Source organism: Myotis daubentonii, chromosome 4 (genome assembly GCF_963259705.1).
Source record: "Myotis daubentonii chromosome 4, mMyoDau2.1, whole genome shotgun sequence".
NCBI lineage: Eukaryota > Metazoa > Chordata > Mammalia > Chiroptera > Vespertilionidae > Myotis > Myotis daubentonii.
The window spans coordinates 93,247,894-93,264,818 of NC_081843.1; the positions used below are offsets into that span (position 1 = coordinate 93,247,894).

At 36.7% G+C, this 16,925-nt stretch overlaps 1 protein-coding gene across 2 annotated transcripts; it reads left to right on the top strand.

Annotated features, from left to right (window-relative positions):
* Positions 1–9,202: 9,202 nt before the first annotated feature.
* On the top strand, positions 9,203–9,643 carry LOC132232449 (ubiquitin-conjugating enzyme E2 variant 1-like). 2 transcript variants are annotated; one of them, XM_059691869.1, is made up of 2 exons: positions 9,203–9,369; positions 9,496–9,643. In XM_059691869.1, the coding sequence occupies exons 1-2, from the start codon at positions 9,203–9,205 to the stop codon at positions 9,641–9,643; spliced, it is 315 nt and encodes a 104-aa protein (XP_059547852.1). The 2 variants fall into 2 exon arrangements, with proteins under 2 accessions (XP_059547852.1, XP_059547851.1); XM_059691868.1 differs by having other exon boundaries at positions 9,203–9,643.
* The last annotated feature ends 7,282 nt before the right edge of the window (positions 9,644–16,925 follow it).

The following is a 16,925-nucleotide window of genomic DNA, read 5'->3' on the forward strand; positions in this document are numbered from 1 at the left end:
GGGCAACCAATAAATTTCTCATCTCTCTCTCTCTCTCTCTCTCTCTCTCTCTCTCTCTCTCTCTCTCTCTCTCTCTCTCCCTTCCGCTCTCTAAGCATGCCCTCGGGTGAGGATTTAAAAATATATAGTAACATATGAAGTAGCCATGTCCCATTATGATTGACCACTGAAAGTTTATTGTATGAGGCACTATTATATGATCCAAAGTACTGCCTTATACCCTCCCATCTGCCCCCCACAAAAGCAATTCCTACCAAGAATAGTAGTCATAGGTATTTGCTATTGACACATATTTTCCTTTTGGCCAATCACTTAATTGTAGAGAAGAACAACATTAATCATCATTCAGATTATAATACAAAATGAAAGCAGAGTGAAAATTCAAAGGCTTTATTCAGAATATGGAAACAACAGTTAATTTGTAATTTCAAGGTAACTATAAACACATCCTGCTCTCACCAACTTAGGGGTTGCACCAAAGTGTATGTATTTGTTGTGTATCATGCTAGTTCTTTTAATCTTTTAGCCTTCAGTCCATGAGTGTGTGTGTGTGTGTGTGTGTGTGTGTGTGTGTGTGTGTGTTTTAATAGTATCGGGTGTTTAAAAGTGCTGACCAGTGTTATTTCTTTCTTTTTTTTTTTAATCTTCCTGAAGCTCATGACAATGGAATTATTTCTGCAGAGTCTATACAAAGTCACAAACAAAGTCACCAAGCTGGAGCTTGTCACCCAATAATAGACTCTGTCATTTATGAGTTCCCACTTTATGGCGCGCTATGAAATGCTTTTACCTGAACCATTACTGAGCAACCTGAATCGTAGGGATAAATCTGCCACCGTGTTCTGCATACAATGACAGATAGTCTCAGGGTGAGGAGAGACCAACTTCTATCCAGCCCCCACCCCTGCCCGTGTAGATGCATGCCTGAGTAGGAGGAAGCACTGCTTTCTTACAATGTTATTTATTGGGAGCTGTTATTCCACTGCAGTTTTCACTCACAATTTGACAATTCCTCTTGCAATGTAGTTGCCACAGTGAACAAAACACTTGTCTTCTGTTGAAACTGCTGTCAGTAAAGGAGCATTCATTTCCTTCCTGCTGATTCTCACTTTGAGCATCTCTGTGCCAGGCATTCTGCCCGCATTTGGCATTCATGATTTTATTTATTCTCCAGCAGCCCTGCAGGATGGAATCATTATCTCCTTTTTAAAAATGTCCAGGTCACGAACCTAAGAAGTAAGTATACCTAGTAACCATTCGACCCTGATTTTCCCCAATTCCCAACTCTCTGCCCTTTTAATGAGCTACAATGTCACTGGTGTTTGAGCATATAGCATATTATTAGCACAGCATTTCTTTTTAAAATTTTAATTGTGAGATATACATGCTACTGCTGTATATAACTTAGATGTACAATTCAATCATCATGATAAAACAATGTATTCACAAGTCAGCATAATACTTTAAAAGCCTCTGTTTGTTCCCTGTTGACTTCATTCACTCAGGAGTAGTAACCACTAATCCTAAATTATGTATTATTAATCTTTATTTTGAAATCTTTAGCATATATGTGTATAGTTAGTTTTGTCTGCATTTTTTATTTATATAAATGAAATTACTGTGTGTTTTTTGAGAGGTTGCTTTCCTCAGTCGACTTTATGCTTTTGAGGTTCGTCTAATTTGTTGCATGCAGCTGCGTTCTATTCCACCGCTGATAGGCATTTGGGTGGTTTCCAGTATTTTACTATTACGAACAGGGCTGCTAGGAGAATTCTGATTCCATGTCTGCAGAAGCACGTGTACAAGATTGTCTCTAGAGCAGTGGTTCTCAACCTTGGCTGCACATTAGAATCACCTGGGATTCTTTTTAAAATCCTGATTTCTGGGCCTCATCCTCCAGAAATTTTGTTTCTTTGTTATGGTCTGTGTCCATGGATTATGCATGTAAGCATACAAGTTCATTGTTTGATCTCTTCCCACCCAACCTCCCCTGTTGAACCTCAGAGGGAAGGCAGGTAGAGCCATCTTTTAGAATGCAGATTTCTGGAAGGAGTTATCTAAGCCAATCAATATGGAGCAGAAACTATGGAAAGTCATCTTTACTCTGGCCCTGCTGAAGACAAGGTTGGCAGGATGGACAGAAATGAGATATAGGAAATCTAGGAGTTTATTTCCACCTAAATTAATATTACTAACCATCTCGTGTGAATTTCAGGAAAATGTTTCCATCCCAATATCACAAGCAATCCACTTCCACTGATAACAATAGTATAGCACTCTTTAAGCCAAATGGGACTAATTGTACCTCAAGGATGTCCAATCCAGGGCAGATAAGCACAGATCTATGGCTGAAAGCAGGGGCAATTTAGTTGTTTCAGCTGGGATCGAAGGAGTCTTATAAACCACAGGGCCTCAATTCCACTTACATTTGGCACATTATGTGAAAGCAAAATTAAAGTCTAAGTATTAGTATAGATAATATTTATCTAATCAGAATGACAAGATGATTTTATTGTGCTAAATCTGTCAATGTGAAAGACAGAATAATGGTCCCTAAAAGATCTCCATGTCCCCAAATTCACAGAACAGGTGAAAATGTTACATTACATGGCAAAGAGGAATTAAAGTTGCAGATGAATTAAGGTTACTAATCATGTGACCTTACAGAGAAACAACAAAATGAAGCAGGTGTGCATAATGTAATCACAAGCATCCTTAAAAGTGGAAATGTGAGGCAGACGTCAGAGTGATAGAGACTAAGAGGAGCTAAACTGTAGTCTCGCCTTCAGAACTTCCAGAAACCATCACAGCCCTGCCAATACCTTGATTGGAGCCCAGAAAAACGTCCAACCCACAGAACGGTAAGAAAATATATTTGTGCAGTATTAATCCACTAGGTGTATGGTAATTTGTTACAGCAGCAACAGAAAACTAGTACAATGAGTTTAAACCAAAATTTTGCTTTATGGTGTGTTTTTTTTGTGTGTGTTTGTTTTTCTTTTCTTTTTTTTTTCTTTTTAGCTTCTATTTCTCTATATTCAGTGGTGGAGAGTTTATGGTAACAAATCAACTCAATTTTAAACCAGTAGAAAAAAATATAGAATGAGTATACCTGCAACTCTTCCAGGCAGCTCTCAATAATGAAGAGAAGGGCCCATTTATTTCATGTTTTATGAGAAATCTTTTCAAGTGCCTAATGAAACTTACGTTTTCTCTTACAACTTTTAAAAAGATTTTTAACCTGTCCTCTTCAAAGTCTACTCACTAAATAAGTTCTACGACTGTTATATTTTACCTCCAAGCTTTTTGCTTTTCTTTTAAAAGCTGAAGATCAATTTCTTATTGATCTTTCTTATATCCAACTCATTTCTGAAACTCATTTCTGATACTGAGCAAACTGTATTCTCTTCCAACTTGTTTTGACATCTATGTGTGCTCTTAATCTTTGTTAACGTTTTTATTATTTACCTGGCCTTTGAATTTAAAACCTTGGGGATATTCTTTACTGATCACTTTCTCCTTGCATGTCCATCTGGTCTCCAAAGCCTCTTGAGTCTGGCTTTATTCTTCCATTGCCTTTGCCACAATCTTAAGTTATTCTCTTCATTTCTTACCTGGACTATTGCAATAACCTTATAGTTGATCTCTCTGTTATCATTCTATTTCCCATCCAGACATTTTCATACTCCTATGAGGCTTCCCTTTCAAAATCCTATTTTCGGTATGCATTTGTTGGAAGTTGTCATTGTATTTCTGCTCCCTACTGACTCCAAGGCCCCATCACTCCATCTCTACAAATTATAGGATTGCGATCTACTCAAGCTCTAGTCATTGTCTTACTGTGATGTCTTATAGAGCTTGGAAAACGTCATGTGCCAAATATGTATAAATAAAAGCCAAAATAGCTGAAGCCAACAGTTTTCACAGTAATGGATCAGAGAGATAATATGGTCTTTGCTGATAGTCCACTGAAAAGGTGAAAGAGAAATATTTTCCTCTTAATCTCCTGCAGCTGAAATTGCTTTCATCCCCATCAATCTGCTTGGTGATTACAACCAAACCTTTCTGACAAATACAAATTGTATCTATGCATTAAAACAGTGATTTTCAACCTTTTTCATCTCATGGCACACACAAGCTAATTACTAAAATTCTACAGCACAAAAAAATATATATTTTTTTGCAGACCTGACAAAAAATATACTGATAATTTTGATTCATTCACACTGGTTGGCTATTGTGTTAGCTGTTGTAATTTTTTTATTTGACAATCTAGGGAAAACAGGTCAGTGCCCCTGTCAGGTATTGCATTAAAAAAGAAAAAATTCCTGTGGCACACCAGTTGAAAATTCACTTCATTAAAGGACTGATATAATTATTTAAGAGGCTGTTGCTAATTAACCTAGGATTAAGGAGATTGAAACTAGTACTTAAAAGAATGCAGGCTCTGTCTAATGGCCTTTCTATAGCTTTCCATTGTTTACTGGATAAAATTTAGTATTTTTGCTGAAAGCATTCAGTTCACCTAGTCTGTGACTACAGACACTGATATGGTCTACTGATCATAAAATAAAAATATCTAAATTCTTAAACTGATTTAACTACCTTTAAAAGGATTTTCCCTGTGGTAAATACAAGTAGAAAAAGTGACAACAAAGCAGTTCACCATTTGTTTCTGTTCTTAGCCTGATTTTTTTTTTAAATCCTTACTGTAGGTTATGATTTTTACTGATTTTAGATGGAGAAAAAAGAGATAGAAAGAGAGACAGATCAATGTATGAGATTAACACTGATCAGTTGCCTCCTGTCCTCACCCAGGTTCTGGATTGAACTCTCAACCTAGGTGTGTGCCCTGACTGGGAATTGAACTGGCAACCTTTCTGTGCACAGGATGTTCCAACCGAGCCACCCTGGCCAGTGCTGCACCTGATTATTCTTATCAGGTCTCTCTCTCTCTCTCTCTCTCTCTCTCTCTCTCTCTCTCTCTCTCTCTCTAAATGTGGAGAGCGAGCGGCTACAGTGTTTGGACAGGTTCAAGCCTTGAACTAATGAGAGGGCCCAGTCCTCTCATGGCCACATGCAAGTCCCAGCTTGGAGGGCAGAGCCCTCCCAGCACAATTATAGTCAACAGCTATAGTTGTAAACTTGAACCTATGGTTCGAACATGTGGCCCACGTGCCTGAGTGATGTGGGCTTGATAGAGTTCAGGTGCATGTAATTGAGTAGATTTGAAACTCAGGAGAATGTTGTAAACATCTTGACCACGCCCTTACTTTGCCTCCTGGGATCTGGCTATAAAATAAAGACAGGGCTTGTAGTTCCTGGCACTGTCTCTCTCCCATCAGAGAGGGCAGTGTCCCACCCAGACCCAGTTTTCTTCTCTTGTCTGTCTCTTCTCCATCCTTCACCACCCCCTCTCAGGGTCACTGAACCTGGCTGAGCTGGTGCGGCACATAAGGCACCCTGGGGCTGAGTATGCCATGGCCATGCCAGCCCGCCACATCTAAAAATTACTATAAAAGTTTTGCTGTTACTACTGTTTGTTTCATGTGTGATTAGTGTAAATTTTTAAAGATCATGGCACACTGTCTCACATGAAAATTGGTCAATCTGGCAGTCACTCAAACGTTAAATGGATCCCTATTGATTTTCCCTCAGCTCTTTGTGAGGACTAGAAAAACCAGAGTTTCATAAAACAGTTGGCGTCTTGTTATAAAAACCTCTCCTTTTATACCAATAGAAGTGCTATACTATCTCTCACATTGATTTATTAAACACCAACATTAACATGAAATAGTGTTAAAAAGCATATGTTGGTGATAAAAAAAAAAAAAAGCTGAGGTTTATGGTAGAAATGGAAGCTTTCTAAGTGACTCTACTTATGCTCCCTTAAAAAAATAAGTTTTTATTTTGACTAGAGTCTCCACCCTTGTGTACAGTGATTTTCATGAAAACAGAAAAGCCATTTTCATCTGTTTACGTTAAACTATGTTACATATCAATCAAATAAGCTAGGTTGGAATAGAGTAGACACTTTTAAGGTTTTGTGCATTGGATAAAGTTTAACATCATTTAGTTTCCATGGGAAACTAAAAAAACAGAAATCTGAAAAATCATGAAATTTTGAAATTTCAGGTTTTCCTCATCTGTTAAGGTTTCTGTGCTGCTTAGTGCCTCATCTCTGGTTACAGTTTTTAGAAACTACTTTTTGCTAATGTTGTCTTAACCTAAGACAATTGTTATGTATTGGTTGACCAGTCAAACAAAATAAAATATTCATTTAGTCCTATTATGAGTCAACCCCTCTCAAATGTTAGGCCATTCAAATGTGCAGATGAAGATGTGAAGACTTAACAAATTTAAGTTATTCACCTGTCTTCAAACCTAAGAAGCAACAGAATTGGTCTTTAAGACTTGCTATCTTAACAATGAATCCTTGATCTTTTCACTATATAACATGATGCACCAGTCTCCTAGAGCTGTCATAACCAAGTATATATTAAAAACTGTGTTGGCTTTTAAAAAGGATGTTTCTATTGCAGTTCCTGGGGGCTAGAAATCCAAGATCAAAGTGTTGTAGAATTTGGTTCTTTCTGCAGACTGTGAGAATCTCTCCCATGCCCTTCTCCCAGCTGCTGGGAGTTTTCTGGGAATCATCTCATTTCTTGGCGTCTGCATCATCATTCAACTCGCTGCTTTCATCTGGACGTGGAATTCTCCCTGAGCTTGTTCTTCTGTGTCCCGATTTCCTCCTTTTTAGAAATTCTAGTTATGTTAGATTAGGGCTGTTAAATAAAAACTGCACCAGGCAAGTGGAGGCAACGGTTTTATTTGAGACTATTCCGAGAGGGGTCAAGACGACTAATATTAGTAGAGAGATTGACCTCAACTCTGCTGAAATAAATGGCAAGATAATTTTAGGCTCCAGGGAAAGCCAGTAGAAAAAGTCTTGGAGGATGTTAGGAGGGAAGTTGCCTACCATGACTAGACCATCTATATTTGCTAATTGGTGCTGATTTTGTTGCCGGTGGAAGTGAGTTTCTTGTGGTGTCACAAGGAAAAGCATTTCCAGGGGCTCACACGAGGGATGGGATCTGGTGGTAATATTGATTTGCAATGCAAAATCAAAAATGTCTCCCCAATGTCCCATCTCCATCTGTCCCGCCATGGAAACTCGGGCTCAGAAATACAGTCAATGCCCAGAGGTCCTGGGCCAAATTAAAGCTCAGTCCCCGTCCAGCATTTGGCGATCTTGGCTTGTGTTCTTGACTACAACTTGTTGCTTTGCTGCTGTACCCAGGCTCCCGCCTGGCCTGGGGCCGGTGTGGGGTCTGCACAGCAGGCAGGGCCATGTGGTTTATAGGCCCACCTGGCTATGGAGAAAGAACAGGGCGAGTGTAGGTCGGGAGCAAGAGAGGGAGAGTTTTGTTCCCCTCGAATTCTAACCAGGATCTTTTTCAAAATACCAATTAACCTCCCAAGATTTAGGGGGCTTGCAGTGGGGTCTACCCACCTAGCAAAGGATCTTTTTCCTAGGTTAGGCTGACAGGCCTCTATGGCGAGCACCTCCCCTGTGCCACTTCGACTTTACTAAGCATGTGTTTTTTAGAACTGTCCGGTGCTCCAGACATAGAAGCAGAAGGTATGAGTACTAACTATAATATGGTTGTGCACATAATTCTAGTTTAATTGATATCATAATGATTGTGGGACTAATATATTTTTTACTTACTTTGGAACCTGAATGTAAAATACAAACCTATCCTCTGAAGTTGAGATTATTCCATGGGCCAAGCACAAGGGGTGGTTCAGCTCTTTCTACTCAGAAAATAGACTTGAGTGTGTGGTCTCTACTGTGGAGACAATGTGAATGTTGGGGAGGAAAGAGAAGTCTCTCCTCTATTCTTCTAGGTTTTTCTGGCTGGTCTAAGAAGTAAATCGGCATGTGACAGATTAACAAGAGTGAAACAAACTTAATTCCATGTTTACAGAGGTTGCCTAATAACATAAGGCCCATAGACAGTCAGACAATCAAAGCATCCATGTCATTGTGAGTTAAGGAGAAGAGAGTAGTGGTCTGGGACTTCTAAGTTGAGGAAACAATTTATAAGAAGATAGAGAAGCAAATGTTTGGTAGATAAATACTTGTTGGGCCATGAAGAGGCAAAGGGAAACTGAGGGGTATGTGAACTAATAGACCTTGCTAAGTTGGCCCAGTCTACCTCACCTGGCTCATGTTCTTGGTGGTTATCTCTGGTAATAGTCTCCTCCTAGACCAGCCCTCTACCTAAATTCTTTTAGGCAGTTAAGGGGGAAGTAAAAGCTCTTCCTGACTCTTTCAGCCTCAAATATCTTCAGCTCAAAATAATCTCTATGTCAAAGTGGCACATTCTGAGGAGACACATTCTGAACCCCTATATGATATACTCCCTTGAAAGTGGTGGTTTCAATATTTCATGGAAGCTAGTTCCACTGGTAAAAAGATGTTGATAGACATATGGAGATGTGCTGAAAACTAGAAATAGACAAAGCAAAGTTGTACAACTCCTAAAGTCTCAAGAAGTGAATCCTGTATTTTCCTGGATGTTGAAAGCAGAAAATAGCATTACAGACACAAATCAAGTTATATGTCTGGCATTTTAAAAAAATAATAAAGGTATTTTTCCATAAAATTCAACATTTTATAGTGAAATTCATGAAATATTAAAATATTCAAATGAATACTGAAGAAAAATCATCTTAGTATCAGTGAAGAGGCTCATAAAATCATGTAACATAAACACACGAGAAACAAGTACACTATTTTTCATTATCTCCACACACTGAAATTCAAAATTTTGCTTAACATACTGCACTCTTAAACATTTATTCTATTAATATTTATAGTGCTTTTGTCACCTCTTCTCATGTTTATTCTAAAAATTATTTGTTAGAAATCATCAAATGTATGGCCTTACATAACTTATTCTCCACTATAACAGCAGCAAATATTTATTGAATGCTTATTATGTAAAAGGCATCAGTGAAAAGCCTTTCCCAGTAATATAATCGTTCCTGTTATTTATATATATATATATATATATATATATATATATATATATAAATTATTATAAATGCTGAAATTGACACATGCAGAATTTGAATGTCTTTCTTAAGGTCAAACTTCACGCGAAGGCAGGCCTTCGAGCGACAGCGACACAAGATGGCAGCCAGCACGGTCCCGGGAGTAAGAGTGCCTCGCCATTTTAAACTGCTGGAAGAACTGGAGGAAGGCCAGAAAGGAGGAGCTGGCACAATCAGTTGGGGTTTAGAAGATGACGGAGACATGACACTTACAAGATGGATAGCGCTGATAATTGGGCCTCCAAGAACAGTTTATGAAGACCGACTATACAACCTTAAAATAGAATGTGGACCTAACTACCCCGACGTACCCCCCGTTGTAAGATTTGTAACAAAAATTAATATGGATGGAGTTAATAGTTCTAATGGAGCGGTGGACCCAAAGGCCGTATTAGTGCTAGAGAAATGGAATCGTGCATATAGTATCAAACATGTCCTGCACGAGCTTCAGCATCTAATGACGACTAGTGAAAATGCATCCCTCCCTCAGCCACCTGAAGGGCAGTGTTACAGCAACTAATCAAAAAGAAAACCACAAGCCCACCCTCCCCCATTCGATTTAAGCAGTCTTCATTTTCCACAGTAGTAACCTTTCTAGATGCGTCTTGTAGACATCAGAGTACTGGGAAGGAAGCCCTGTCCAAAGGCAGGTTATCTTCAGATACCACAAGTGATAGTAACTTGTTGTCCATTTGAAATATATAAATTGTGCTGTAATAAATCATCCTGTCAAGTATAACCACTGTCCACATAGTTGAACTTCTGGGATCCAGAAAGTAGATTTAAATTGATTCCCATCATAACTGCTGGGGCACATCTAACTCAACTGTGAAAAGACACATCACACAATCACCTTGCTGCTGATCACATGGCCTGGGGGCTCTGCCTTCTCCCTGCCCCCCCCCACCCCCTTCCTCCCTGCAACAGCCCTCCAGCTTGGGGTGGCTTGTTAGAGTCAATGTGAAGGATTCAGGTCACAGCCTGTAGGACTATTGCTGGGTGTGTGGGTGCTTTGCACCCCTGGTTTCTTTTTTAAGTCTTAAATGATGCCCGTCCCCCTTCCAAGCCATCATCCTTTTCCTATTCTCTCCTACCACCCTTGGCCGAAGCATAGATTGTAACCCCCTCTGCTCCCCTCCGAAATTGGCCTTTGGTGAGGAATTCGGGGCCTTCCCACCACCTATATATCGAGGGGTGCCGCTTCCTCCTTCCTCTTCTTCAGGTCCCTTTCTTGCACCATCACCACCCAACACTTTCCATGACACTCCCTTGCTGTGGCCAGAAGCCCTCGGGCAAGGTTGGAAAGAGTCTCTGACCTCCCTCGTTTAGTTTTGGAACCACATTCATTTATTCTCCAGCAGCACAGGAAATGAAAATTGGGTCCGCAGCCCTGCCGCTCTCTGATGCCATCAGCTGATATGTTTGTGTTTTAAGCTCAGGAAGGCCACAGAAGACACTTGTAAGCACATGTGATCCCTCTGAATGATTTTTGTTGTTGTTCCTATCATTGCTTTTGCTTTTACAAAATAAAGTTTTAAACAGAGCTCTCATTTGGTCATCTTTGCAATCCATTTGGGTCTAGTTTGGAATTTGACAACTGGAACAAAAAGAAGCTTGAATTCAGGGCATATTTTGGTTTTGGTGCTGCAGCTTCTCATGGTCCTCAGCAAGGATTAAGAAAGAACTCGATGTGCACGGCAGAACCCCAAAATTGGCGGGCTTGACTTCCTGGCTAATGGCTGTGTTTTTCCACGTTTCTGTTCAGGACCACTAATTGCTGAGATGTGGATGCATACCGAAATAAAGTGATTCATTGTGTTATAAAGGATTTTTTTTTTCTTTTGTAATTTAGTATTTGTGTAAAACCACCTTTCGAAGCAGCAACTATCAATTCTGAAAAGCAATTGATGTTTCCATTAATCTTTCTGGGGAAAAACTTAGTTGTAAGGATTTAATATCCTGTGTGACAAGTTTAACATAACAGTATTCCATAAGCAGCCTTTCTATTGTCAGACCATTGCCTGATTTTAATATAATTTTAAAAAGAGTGTGTTAATATTTAAAACACAAAAAAAGACCAAAAAAATCTTCTAGTTAATGTCATTTGCTAGATTGACATCCAGGTGACCTGTTTATTATGGCAGGGTCCTTAAACATTACGCATGAGGATATTCACACTCTAACACACTCATATCCATCGTACAGATTTTGAAAAACACAGCACACAATTTCAGACAAGTAGAGCACCCCAGATGATCTTAATCTTGATTCTTAATATTAAGTCACCTCATTATGGGCTGTGACAAAACAGGACAGCTGAGAGGCGATGTGTAATTATGAGCTCACTACCTGCAGCTCTATAGCGTTCCCTAAAACAGGGACAGTATATATAATAGCACAATGCTAGTATAATAGAAGTACATGAAGGAGAAAGTATTAAAGAGTCAATCAAACATCACCTGCAAGTTATATTGAAATGTTTTTGTTTTGTTTTGTTTTTTGTGTTTTTTTTTGCTTGCTGCACTATTCAGGATATATTCTTATCTTAGTGCCCCTGACTTCCCCACTCTACATAAATTCATCAGTGAGGTTGACTGTTACTCCTCTTGGTTTTTTTTTTCTAGATATAACCAAAGTGGAGCAGCAGACAGCTATAGGAGGGAATGACAATGGGTAAGTCTGGATATTTATCTCCTTGACTCACTGCCTGTGGGGTTACAGCTACAGGTCAATGACTGCCCAGATCCAACACAACTTCTGTCAGCCAGTCGTTCTGATGCAGTTTATCAGTGTGTTCCACTCATGGCTCCCCTATGTGTTTCTCAAGAGGTAGCAGTATTAACAGAGTCCCGCTTTCGCTAACCCAAACCCCTGTGTTATCATTTGTACTTTTTATACCCTATCTCTCTTCAACTCTCCCTTTATTAACAATCCCCAAATTTTAAAATGTGTATGCACCATCTATTTCCTGCAGGGACCCATGCTATAATTGAAAATAACTTTATTATGAAATCAATTTCATTTTCTTTAGCCATATTTTTAAAGCATTGTTTACTCTGGTCCAATGTTATCTAAAATTGTGAATTTTCTTTATCCCAATGTGTACTAGATCAGATTATTATCCAGTGAATAGTTACTCTTCTTACCCATCACAAAAATATTTCTTTGGGCGGTGCGTACCTCCGTGACTAGTGTATAGCCCACTATTTGGGCCTTACCACACAATAAGATTCAGCCAATGAAGTATCATCAGGTGTGATAAATGCAGAGCTTTTAAATGTTCCTGTGGGTTTACTATTCTCCTGTGCTCCTGCTAGTCATGATGCTAAGTAAATGTTGTGGGTAGATGCTGCTCCCCAAAGAATGAGGAGATGTGTGGTGCATGCCTGGACCCAATTCCTGAGGTCTGGAGAGAGTAGAAGGAAGACATACGATGGGATTAGCATAATGACTCTAATACACTTAAGACTTAGTAAGTTTTACTTATACTTATCATCACCTGATTTGGACATTTGCTTCTATAACTATATTTTTACTTAATTGTCCCTTTTAGCATGTGATGAAAGGCAACTTCAAAGTCACATTTAAATCTTGCTAAAATTGCACAAGTATAATCTATAATTATTACTTTTAATAGGTTGCAAAGTCAGCATATCTCACATATATTATATATTATTAACACATTGCAGACCAGTAGTTCTATTGCTAGCTTTACCCAGTGGCCAGCTAAGTTTCTATTGAATGAGAACAAAAAATGTTTTACATAAATGTTAAAGACACCCTTTAAAATTAAATATGCATTCCATTTTGAAGTTATTTATTACATGTTCTTACAAGCTAATATCTTTTTAAAGTATGATACTTTGTAAAACGCTGTGTAATATGAAGTGAGAATTCTTATGATCTGTCCTCAATTTAAGATGTTTGCCTATGCTTCAAAGATTTCAATGGTAAATGCATATTAATTTCCTCATGAACTCATGCATTCCAGTGATGTTCAAACTGAAACAAATAACTAATTACCTTAGATGTTGAGGTCATTTGAATACTCTATAGTTTATATAAAATTTCAAAATGTTATATGCATTTCCTCCTATTTGGTTTAGTAATTTAAAATGTTTATGTGTGGGCATTTATTATGTTTGTGCTTATTTCTATACTAGGGTTTAATCTATAAAGAAGACTAGAAAATGGTTTCTGCTTTCAGGAAGCATACAATCTATTCTGGAATTGAGTAGATATTTACAATTCATTGTAACAGATAGGAATCTGTTAAAAAATCATCAATAAATGCATATGAGCTGTGGAAGCACAGAGGAATGCATTAATCCCTTAATATTGGCACAATCTGATATGAATGGCACATATTATTCTTGTTACACTCAATTTCACAATGCTTATTTATACCTGCTCTAAAAAACTACATCATTAAATTGTATCACCTTTGCAACTTCTCAATTTTCCTTAATAGAGTTCTTATATTCTAAATTACAGTTAAAATGGTGCAGCCATCTTTGAAATACCCAGTAAGTATGTAGAGCAATTACAATTCCTAATTATTTGCACTCTCCAATCCTGGTCTTGAATTTTAGTGGAATAAGGGTGTTCTCACCTATCTAGGACTAATATCTATTCATTTTATGGTTCTTAGCTTTTTCTTTGTATTTCTTTATAGAACTTATATACATTTCTTTAAGTATTCATTGAATGCTACTACTGTGTTAGACAATGAAAATATAAAACTTCACAGGCTAGATATGGTAGATATGGCCTTCTCATAACACAGTTTTATATATATATATATATATATATATATATATATATATATATATATATATATATATAATTTGATTATATTTGTGAAAATGACTAGAAACAATTAGGACATTTTTTCTGCCAGTTTACTTTTCACATTTCTTTATCCCACCTTCATTGTATGTATGATTTCATTTATTCATTATACAAATATTTCAAGTCTTTTCTGTCATAAGCAAACTGCCCATTTATCTCAAAGGAAAAGAAATGACACTTCTTAGCTACTTCCCTGTCCCTGTGCTTCCCTTCAAACTACCCTCCAGCCTTGCTGACTCTTTAGATCAATCTTCAATGCCTAATTCATTTGACCTTCCTTTTCTCCAACACTCCCTGGAAACTGCTCTTACTAAAGCAACCCACCACCAATGATTTTTTTCTCAGTCTGGGAGCACTGAACTTTTAAGACTTAGGCTATATAAAAATCACTGAATACTAATATTAGACACCACTCTATCCTTGTGTTTCTGACTCCAGAAACCTTAGTACATGAGGGGAAAATATAATAAAGATAGCTCCAATCAGCTGTGAATCATATTAAAAATTAAATTACTTGTAAAATTGCAGTAGAAAGACAATGGATTATGGGGGGAAATGTCAAATATTCAAAAACACTTTGGAATTATATAAATCTTTTTTTTTTTCAAATTCTACTTTGGCTATCATCATAATTTAAAACATTTACCATTAATTTCTAGAAATAATTGTTCATGGGGTATGTGTGTTTACCAAATAGCTCTTAAATTTAATAGTGAATAGGTATATAAACTTTGATTTTACATTGCATGATGACTAACTATTGTTTACATTTTTCAAAAATTTGCTAGAAATGTTAGTATTTTTAGCCTTCTGTGAGAATATATCAAAGAGGAACCCATGACCAGTGCTATGAGAATATGTAATTTTATCTTTGTATCCTTGGAATAAAAAAGGGCATGAAGACCATATGGAAGAGATGAACAGTCTTTTATAGAGATAGATTAGATTTTAAATTGATTAAAATGGTAATATATATTCATAAATATACAGTGTTATTTTAGTTTGATGATAATAAATGAACTTTATTTCTCCCCACCATCAGTGGAAACAAACTTTAAAGGAGAATTAGCTTAGTTTTAGATAAACAAATGCGCTGCAGTCATGTATATTTTCTCAATGTAACTCAGAAATCTCTTTTTTGGTCTTTAACTGTTCTTATGCTATATTCCCATCCAGTTAAGTTTTACCCATTGTCTATAAACTATCAGCACTATTAAGATGGTCTTCACCTTATGCTCCTTCACCAATCTGTACACAAGTCTGTCAAAAAAGTATATAATGCAAGATATAGCATCACTACTGCTGTTACAGAATTAGAAGGGTTTTGTAAATAATATATATATATATATATATATATATATATATATATATATATATATATATATATAGAGAGAGAGAGAGAGAGAGAGAGAGAGAGAGAGAGAGAGAGAGAGAGACTGGTCCCAGAGGGATTTTTTTTGTTGTTGAGTTGTACCAAAAACACAAAGATGTGATACCAATCCATCACAAATTCTTTCAGAAAATTAATGTTTTCCAATTCATTCCTTTAAGCCAGTATTATTTTGATACCAAAGCTAGAAAAAGGAATTACACAAATTATTGATTATATCTCTCATGAGTATGGACACATGTATACTCAATAAGAAAAAAACATTCAGCAATATATAAAAAGTTAAACTGCATAGTCAAACAGGGTTTAATCCCAGGAATACAAATTAGCATCCTAAAATCAATAGTAATTATTCCTATGAATAAAATAAAAAATAAAAACCCCATGATCATTTCCAGAGAAGTCATTGACAAATTCCGCACTGATTAATCATAAACATTCTTACCATATTAAAACTAAAAATCCACTTTTTTCAACCTAATAAGAATAACCTACCAAAACCCTACAATTTACATGTAACTTAATGGTAATAACTTGAATGCTTTCAAGACTCTTACCATTTATATTCTACATTATCCAGAAGTTTGAGCAAGTGCAATTAAGGAAAGAAATTAAAAAATAGAAATTAAGAAAAAAGTTAAAGTCATCTGTTTTAAAAACTAAGAAGTAATCCTGTATTTGTAAATTTAATATAGAAAATTCAAATTAATTTGAAATATAATTAAGAATTGATAAAAATCTAGAGGAGAATTTCATGGTACAGAATCAATATAAAATCTTATTTCTATATACTAATAATAAACAAATTGAAGAGGAAATTAAGGTATGTTTTAGACTAAAATGAAGAACTTTCTTCATGTATTCTTTTAGGTTTAGCTTTATCAATTACATATCTTCTTTACATAAAACAATAGTGGTTGAATCTGTAAAATGCATACCTTCATTGAAAATCAGATCAACTTAAATAGTAGAAGCTTGGTTTCTGTAATAGAGGGTTGTGCAACTGGTATAGAGTTGTCCTTGTTCTGTTAACTGATGATATATGGACATCCGTCTGTGAACATTATGAGAAAACGTTCAAGTTGAAACTCCTTTCCCACTTTTCTAGTGTAGAGATCAGATATTGAAAAGAAGGGGACTCTCACTATTAGCATTAATAAAATTGATCCTTTAGGCCTAAATATGGAAAGATATCAAAACTAGGAGGTATTTAGGGCTACCAGAACAAATTGAATAATGAAGGTAATATAACCAGCCAAAAATATTGACCCTAAAAGAACCAATTAATGCATAAAGGAAAAGGGAATAAAAAAAACCTGATTACAAATTGTACATTCTATTTTAATACACTTGATTATAAGTTATATTTGTGAGAAATTTGCCCATGGTGTAAAATTGTTCCCTTCATTCATCTTAGTGATCTGCAGTCCATGGTTTCAATTTTCACTGTATTAAAAGGACCCATATTCTTGTACAGATATATACCAGCACACACATAATTTACACAAAGACAACAAAAGAGAAGTGCAATCACTTTCTTCTTTTCAAATTGGGAATATTG